Source organism: Hibiscus syriacus, unplaced genomic scaffold, assembly GCF_006381635.1.
Source record: "Hibiscus syriacus cultivar Baekdansim isolate YM2019G1 unplaced genomic scaffold, ASM638163v2 tig00001644_pilon, whole genome shotgun sequence".
NCBI classification, from domain to species: Eukaryota; Viridiplantae; Streptophyta; class Magnoliopsida; order Malvales; family Malvaceae; genus Hibiscus; species Hibiscus syriacus.
This window is the reverse complement of record NW_024061878.1, coordinates 4994834-5004080: the sequence shown is the minus strand read 5'-3', so window position 1 is coordinate 5004080 and position 9247 is coordinate 4994834. Positions and strand designations below refer to the sequence as shown.

Sequence of the window (9247 nt, the reverse complement as noted above, 5' to 3'; positions counted from 1 at the left end):
TTGAGCTTAATAGATCTTTTTTATTTGGATTAAAATTTAATTAGGTCTTGACAATTTAATGAGTCTATCATGGTTAAAAAAATGGTTAGATCTTAATTCTTAATGGAATTGAGCTTAAAATAATATATTAAATATTTAATATTTTCAGTTAATTCGATTAATTAACTGATTTCGAACAACATATTAAAAGAAATTAATTATTTCATTTTAATTGAACTAATTTAGAGGATTGAAAAAACATGAACTCATGATAAATAAAAGGAAAAAGGAAAAGAGAAAGTGGGGCTGACTGCTTCAACATTAGATTCATTGGATGGAAAGTAAGACGGGGACACAAGTGAATTAAAATAATAGGACAAAAGGACATTACCATCTCTATATGTTTCATTGCATAACCGCGTGGAAGTTTCCAACAATCCGAAACCCAGTCCCCAAATTTCCAATTTCACTCGGCAAAAAGCCTCTTCCATCATCTATTTAAGCCAACTTCGCACACCCATTCCAATCAAAAACATCTACAGGTAATCACAGTCGATGAAGTTGGCAACCGGTTTCCGATTTTTCCCGACCGAAGAGGAGCTAGTTTCGTTCTACCTACGCAACCAGTTAGTCGGCACAACGCAACAGATGCACCTTGTTATCCCTGTTCTCAACATTTACGACATCGAGCCATGGGACCTTCCTCGTATAGTTTTCTTCACTGCCTGCTCATTATGTTCATGAATGCTACATATATGCACAGAAATGAATGGTACAGTAAATTAACCTGATTGGGATATTATGTTTGCAGAGCTTGCAGGGGAGCTTTGTAGAGCAGACACCGAGCAATGGTTTTACTTCACACCGAGACAAGAGAGGGAAGCTCGGGGAGGGAGGGCTAACCGAACTACGGCTTCTGGATATTGGAAGGCAACGGGATCTCCCAGCTATGTCTACTCATCAGATGATCGAGTGATCGGAATGAAGAAAACAATGGTTTTTTACAAGGGAAAAGCTCCTGCCGGGAAGAAAACTAAATGGAAGATGAATGAGTATAGAGCCATAGAAGCAGTTACAACTACTCCAATGGTAAACACATGGTGTTCTTTTAGATTTAAAGCTCATTACAAACTTGTTCCTTTTCTAATCACCATTTGCTCGTTTTACCTTTTTACTAAATGCAGTTGAGACACGAATTCAGTTTGTGTAGAGTCTATGTGGTATCGGGCAGCTTTCGAGCATTCGATAGACGGCCCCTCCAGCATGTGTCACGGGGAACACAACTTCACGACAACAGGACTGCAACATCTTCTGAAAGAGCCTCTATGATGGATATAACATGCCTCTCGTGTGCTTCACTTTCTGGAGGAGACCATTTCGATCCACCCGAAGCAAGCGACGATGATATTTGGGAGATGGTTAATGATCTCGAAGAACCTCCCTTGGGATGGGAATGAATGAGCTGGACCTGATTCAAGCAAACATCAGTAAGCAAGCAGCCCTTTATGTGACTCGATATGATAATACCACAAACATGAGCAAAATCTAACTTTAGAAAGTAGCGGTTTTCATCCTCGGACATGTAGGTTATCGGAGATGTAATAGAAAATAAGCGAAGATCAAAATCATTTTATGTAAAATGGGATTAATTTTTTTTTCTTCGAGAAATCGGAGCTGGGAAAAATCCCATTGTTTCTGTACAGATATCTGTTCTCAGCCATCATTCTGAATCCCCATTGAAAAACTACCATGCCAAATAACCTGGAACAAAGAAAACAAAATAACTTGAAAAAAATCGAAGAAATATGACACAGAGTTTAAAGAAAGACTACTGATAAGCAGTGGATTCATTAAAAAAAGAAAATAATAACACTCAATAATGAAACAAGAAAAAATGTTGTCGGCCCATTGCTCGGTTGACTCGTTAAACATCTAAGCCAATTTTCAGTTGTCATAATCATGCATGCCTGTATGCCACCAAGGAGTTGGACTGCTTGTAATCAAAGAGTCATGCAGACCTCAGTGATGGCATTTTGTTTACTCCAGCAATTCGTTTTTCTCGAAGTGTCCTCGTTTGACACTTGTATCCTATGAATATCCACATATAGGTATGGGATATTGAGCTTTCATGATCCTCCAAATACATGGAAAACATTAGAAAAGAAAAAAAAGAACATACCCCATATCTAACACTCGCACCCAAATACGGGTAATATAGTTGCAATCTGAACAAAGTTCGAATCCTAACTCGACAAGAATATTCCATCTTATAAATAGAAGTCACCTTCTACAACATAGTTCAAGTATGTTAATATATTCAGAAGGCTTGGCTTGGTAATTATCGGTTTTTTATTAATACCATTTCTGCTCAAGTTCCATGGTTGACTTGTTCCACTGGTTATGAACATAAGATTATAAATAAGCTCAATCTACAAATTAAGTGTTTCAAAGGTTAGAGGTCACAACCTTGAAAAATCTTTGAAAGTTCACTTGTCAACATAGAGCGATGACAGCTCGTCTACAACAACGTTTCAAAAGTTTTGAACAAACCATCTCAAAACATCAATGGTTTACCTACCCAACAAGCATTGATGCTGTAGTCAATCCACATCGAACTTGATGACGTTCCATCGCCTATTCAATGTACTGGAGATTGGAGACAACAAATAACACTGTAAAAATCGTCAAAAGATTTAAGATAAAATCAAAAGTAACAAGGAATTTCACATTATGACAACAAAGAGGTTCATGGTATTGAATTCAACATGTTTGAAATTGGAACCGCCAAATATTTCTTCAAACTCTTTGACCTCTGTTTTTTGTGGGACAACTATCAGTATAAAAATCATTTTCAGTCATAGAACATGCCTAAAAATTGGTTATACATCATCACTATGTATCCTCCGTTGTCCAAAAACATGTACAATCGAGCTAAATATCACGATTCACATAATTAGCAGCTTTGGCAATTGCATAGGTATGCATATCCATATGAATATATATGCCTTCAACTCCTTTTCTCCACTAATACATTTCTGAACGATCAGGATAGCTTCTAAATGTGCTAGAAACATTCTCAAAGTAGTCTGAAAGTCAACCCTCACTTTCTACAAGCTCGGTTTTGAAGATTCATCACCGCTAAATTGATCTGTAAAAAAATGTCATATGATCCGACTATAATTCCAGTATTAGCATGTTTTTCTAGTCATTATGAGATTAAAATGAGTAAATAACAGCTAATGTTTTAGCAATCTATTATCAACGACTTCGAGTTCATTGCTCATTGTTTCGACTTATCTCATCAATAGCTTTGACTTAGTGCTAAACACTACAATCAAAATGATTTTCATTTCAGGAGAAAATGAAAGGTCAACTGTGTGTTCCTGCAGTTCCATGCAGAAGTGTATTCCAAAACTTCTCCTACATGAGTGGATAACACATAAATGACCCGAGATTCGACCTAATACCGACTACTCCGTTTGACAAATTTGTGACACTAACACGACCACATCAGTATTCGTTCTTTTTCACCATTTTTAAATATCAGAGAGATGACATCGTTTACTAATAGTCAAGTATTTAAACAATAAGGCAAAAGATCACTACCAAAGACAACTATGTTAGCCAACATCCAATATTAACCCCCACTAGTTATTCACATTTTGTTCCCATTGAGTGGAACAAACAGCATAAATATCAGACAAAGAACATGTTCCTCCAATTGCTTGGTTCATTGGTTTCGAATGAAAAGTCCTAACCTTTCTTTTTGTCTTAAAATCTTCAATCGATTCTCAAAAGCAAATTCAATAGGGTCATCTAGGAAGGAGTTATTAGCTTATCCTTTCGTTGAAACCTACAGCTCAGAGAGCAGAAACCAAACGAGACTGATACAAAGCGCCCTATTTGAACAATTATAAACTAAAAAGAACCCAGATTTATTCCATCCTAGAAAAACTCAAAATGAACCCTTTTTTACAGAGTCTACTGAAAACGGCAATTGGACAAATAAAATGCTTACCTTGGGCTTGTTCTGGTCCCTTTCTCTTGCAACCTTTGTATAGTAGAATCTAATGGCAATGGACAAATATAGAGAGATGATAATCTGCTTAACCAGACAACAAAAGAAACAATTGTATTTGTTTTACATTGTTTTATTAGCTAAAAGATGGATATATGTTTGCTTTCTGGATTATTTGCCATGTTCAACTTCAAGACACTTAATTTTTTGACCCATTTTTCTGTATTTATGCATTATGCTATCACAAAACGGTGGCTCTGCTGGTATTTCCAGTGTTTAACTGTGTAGATTATAGTTAAAAAAATCATTGTTGAAAAATATTTTTTTTGGAAAGTTTAAAATTTTCTTAAAAGTATCTAAGAGTATAAAAAGAGGTAAACGATGGTGGCGCCAAAGATGAGTTGGCAAGCTTCATCGTTGTGTAATTCAACTGCTGTTAATTTCTTTTTTGTATATACAATGTGTTTTTAAATTAATAAATTTTAGTTTTGAGAACTCAGACCAACTATTAGTCTGTCTCTAGGTAATTCAATTTATTATCCGGCTGGTGCCGGTAATAAAATTTAACTTAATTTCAGTTTTACTATAAATAGTTACCTTTTAACTTTTAGCTAAGCTTAAACATTACAACATTCACATATAGTTAGGGATGGGCATGGGACCTGAACCGATGAGTTCCGATGGTTTTTTAAAGGTGATGTTCGAATCGGGTCGGATTTGGGTTTAAGGTGAAAAATATCGACCCGAAAAAAATATAATCTTTATATTTAGAAATAATTACAATAATATCCCTCTATATATTATTTTTTCAATTAAATCACTATTTTTATTGAATAAAAATAATATTTTTATTATTTCGGACCGGGTCGGATTGAGTCGGATTTTATCTCAAAAAATCGGGTCGGGTGGAGGGTATATATTTTTCGGGTCGGGTGAATGATGTAAAATTTTCGAATCGGGTCGAATTGGCCGAAACCCGACCCATGCCCATCCCTACATATAGTTTAATCTGCCGGTATGTATTATGTAATAAGCAATCACAACTTTTATGTTTAATCGTATAATTTTAGATTAATTTCTTCATTACTATATTTGTTTTATTACGATAAAATTCTATAGATATTGTAACATGATACACGAACGAATTCTTAGAGGTAAAATATTTTGAAGTCAATGTTTTTTTTTAACTTCAAAAACATCCTATAATTCTAATAATTTGACTTCAAGAACCTACGGAAGAGAGAGCATATAATTTTTTTGGGTAAACTATGTGTATTAAGTTATTCAATTATTCTCGTGATTTTATTTTAGTCACTTAACTGTATTTTCAAAATCATATCTAACATTATATTTTGGTAATCAGTCGTTGATGATGATATCTCAACGTAATGTAATGCTACATTATCATTAAAAAAATACCACGTCACCAGTTCTATTTTTTTAGCAATAGGTGACCAAAGAGGAATCAAAGTGTAATATTAGGTATGATTTTGAAAAAAATTAGTCGAGTGGCCAAAACAGAACTGCAAGGATTGGGTGACTAACTACATAGTTTATCCAATTGTTTTTATAAAAAAAATATAATTTGAAGTAATTAGTTTATAATTTTTTTAAAGTTATAAACAACACAAATACCTCACAGTTACATACGCAACTACTTAAATTTATTTTTTTAATAAAGAATAACCTTCTTCTATCACTAAAATTACTCATTAAATATATACAATTAAGAACACATGGGAACAAAAACTATGTTGCAAGATTGTGGGTATATCTACATCTATATAATAAATAAAGGCCTAATGATATATTTTACTTTGATTTTTTAAAATATTTTAATTCTTAGGCTCTCCTTCATCTATTTTGACTTTTAAGCTTTTAGTTTTTTATTAAACTAAATTAATTGATCAAAATAGTATACATGTTAAAGTGACATCAATTTTTTATTACCATTGAAATCAATTATATTATCTATTCATATAAAAAATAAAAATAATTTAACAAATGATAAATATAAAAAAAATATGAAACAGTTAAATCATTAAAAAATATAAAAAATTATAAAACTAAGAAATAAAATGGTGATGTGATATAGTATAATAACAATTTTGGTCCATAAAATTATGCATTATGTCAGATTGGTCATAATCCAAAATAATTTAATATTTTTAATGTTTAATAATTTTATCAATTAAATTCCCATTTTAAATTGAAATAATACATATTTCCCTATTTAAAATATTATATTAAAAATTTCTCTATTTCTTTTTATATATCACTTAAATAATTAAGTGTTCACATAACGAATGTACATAGAATTAATATATAATTATATAAAAAAATCGAAGCAAAATTTTGGTTAAGCAAGGCTGAGCTCAAACTTGAGAAAATTTGAATAAATTAAGTTTAGTTTGAAATTAATTCTGATTGAAATACCATTTAAACGTATAATGTATTTAAAGGATTGTAAATATTGAAACATAATTAAATTTATGTATTTCATTTGAAACCTAATTTTAATTTTTTTTAATAGAAAAGGTGCCTAGAGGCCAATACAGGAATTAACTTCTAAAAGTAAGGAGGGCCATTAAGGTCCCCGTCAAGAAGGTGAATAACTCCCTTAGGAGGGCTCGAAAAGATAGAGGTTACCCCATATAGGGATGAGACGATTTAGCCATGAAATCAGCGGGGTAGTTCGCTTCACGGCGAATTAGAGAGTGAACTCAACAAACCAAGCTTTACAAAGGAACTGGGAGATAGCTCGGACAAGGGCAATAGGACTCGAATGGGCGTTCGGTGAATTAACATGATTAAAAGCTTCCCCACAATCAGTCTGACATTGGATCCGTTTGGATCCGTTATTCCAAGCAATACGAAGGCCTTCAAGGATGCTCCAAAGTTCTGCATTGAGATGTGTGGATATGCCAATGGATTTGTTGAAGCCATTCAACCAATTGCCTTGGTAATATTTTTTTTGTTGCCCTCCTGGTTCCAAGGCTTCACCTTGATTAATCCGGACCGACCAGCGTTGCACACCTAGCTTTGGTGGGTGAGTCTCCTAGTAGGGATTTTATGCATACACAAGGACTCGAACTTGAGACATTGCTTAAGCGATATCAAGTTGCTTACCACTTGATCCAACCCCTATTGGTAATTGCCTTGGTAGCCTTTGATAAACCCTCCAACGGAGGTTAGAGAAGAAACACTGGAAATAGATATATATGTGTTGATGCTAGCCCATCTAGGAGGAACATGATGCCAACGAACTTCCTCTTGCGCACGATTAAAGGTATTTTTATAATATAGAATAAATATTTTTGTAACACCACGATTTTCTGACTAATAGTTTCGGGTTTACCTATGTGATTTGTAAGTAAGCTCATGTTTTCACCAAGAACTTTGAGTTATTGTTGAGGTTGTTTGGGCTTGGGTTGAGCCTAAATGAGGGTAAAAAGAGTATTTTTAAAGTGGATTTAAAAAAGGAGGACTAGGGAAGTAATTATGCCCTAAAGTCTTTTAAAGACTGAAAATCAATTATGAATGGTGATGTAAACGGGCAGAGAAAGGAGAGAAACCTCGACATCCTTCATTTTTTCTCTAACCTTTATTGTCTTATTTATAAGCTTCTCTTCATATTCTTCTCTCAAGTGTGAAAAGGGTAAAGAAGAAAACTTGGTAAGCCAACACTTCTAGTCCAATTTTTAAAAGGTAAGAGGAGTAATCTCCATCCATAGAGCTCTCTTTCAAGCTCTCAACTTCAAGGTTTGACTATGGAGGGGGTTTAAAGAGGTTTTGAGTTCTAGAGATTTTGGATAACTTTAAATCATTTCTAACCCTTAGGAATCATGTTTTTAGTCTTCTTAAACCTTTAAATGAGTTGGCAACTCATTCCCTTAATTGCTTGCCTTGTGAAAAAAGTGGGTGAAAGCTCTAAAAACAAAGGGAAATAAAAGCTAGTGCTAGGGTGAGCTTATGGTTGTGTCTCCAACAGCTAGTAGTAAGGTAATACAACCCTAACACTTCTATAACTCCTGTAGATTAACATGTGTAGTTTAGAGTTCATGAAGCATGTTGGGTGCATTTGTGTTCATGGAAGGGATGGAGTATTTGTTGTTGTTCATGAATTAAGAAATAACCTTTTATGATCCCTTGAATATGCATAAGCTTTTAATAATGTTTGAGAGTCTTAGGAGTGCCTTGAGTATGAGTAGAAGTGTTTTACTCACGAAAAGTAAGATATTATGGGTTCGGGATATTGTTGGATGAATAGTACCGATATTGTTTGTCTGATAGGCCAGAATAAAAGGTGTTTTAGTTAGGTAGTATTGGTACCTTGTTCTAAGAGTATCGATACTGTTCATAGGGTATTGATACTCGAGGGCTTGGTATCGATACCAGAAGGCATTTGTAAATTTCATTAGCTAAATCTTGTATCAATACTAGGGTAGTATAGATACTACAAGAAAAAGGGTATCGATACTCTAGGTAGAGGTATCGATACTGTGGTATTTTTACAGGCATCAAATACAAATTTGATACCAATACTAAGGGTAATATCGATACCACTAAAAGGAAGTAATGATACTCTGTAAGAGGACATCAATATTGAAGACTTCCAAAATATGAAAATTGACGAGGGTTCCGATACCCCAGGAGAGGGTACCTATAATACTGAATGAAATTAAAGCTAAGAGGCTTAGATCACAAAATGGATTCAAGAGATAGACCACGAGTATGTGACCTATTCATAAGCTTATACGCGAGAACATTAAATGAATTATCTGATTAAGTATAAGAATATTATGAGGTATGATTCCATAAGACTTAGGCCTTTGTTTGACGCTTGGGAAATAGTAAGGACACCCAAGTTACTTATAACACCCATATCCCGTATACCTTTTCGTACACGATATACATATGTCACATCACTTTTAAAACATTTTGTCTTTTGAAAACGCTTAAAAATTTGTTTCGAAAATTTTAAATTAAGACATTTAAGTACAATCATGAAATAGTCATGGAACTATAATACCAAAATTCCACTTTATATACATTCCAGAGCATTTTTCTTTTAATTTGATTACATGCCAACAATTGTTCAAAATAAACATGATTGTTATACCATTACTGATGAGGGTCAACCTTAATTGATGATATCCGTTGCTATTGCTGCACTCCTTATTTGATTTGTCTCTTCTTTTACCTACGCTTGGAAGTAATACACGTTGAGTATTTACTTAGTGAGTCATA

At 33.8% G+C, this 9247-nt stretch overlaps 1 protein-coding gene across 1 annotated transcript; it reads left to right on the top strand.

The window, feature by feature from the left end:
* The first annotated feature begins 454 nt into the window (after positions 1-454).
* On the top strand, positions 455-1681 carry LOC120129510 (NAC domain-containing protein 90-like). The gene is made up of 3 exons (XM_039146987.1): positions 455-685; positions 791-1068; positions 1164-1681. The coding sequence occupies exons 1-3, from the start codon at positions 535-537 to the stop codon at positions 1434-1436; spliced, it is 702 nt and encodes a 233-aa protein (XP_039002918.1). The 5' UTR covers positions 455-534; the 3' UTR covers positions 1437-1681.
* The last annotated feature ends 7566 nt before the right edge of the window (positions 1682-9247 follow it).

Bases quoted from the DNA above. Each gene is read 5' to 3' on its own strand.
- LOC120129510 (XM_039146987.1), top strand. From the start codon at position 535: ATGAAGTTGGCAACCGGTTTCCGATTTTTCCCGACCGAAGAGGAGCTA. The intron at 686-790 runs GTATAGTTTTCT...TTATGTTTGCAG, and splicing joins CGAGCCATGGGACCTTCCTC to AGCTTGCAGGGGAGCTTTGT. The intron at 1,069-1,163 runs GTAAACACATGG...TACTAAATGCAG, and splicing joins CAGTTACAACTACTCCAATG to TTGAGACACGAATTCAGTTT.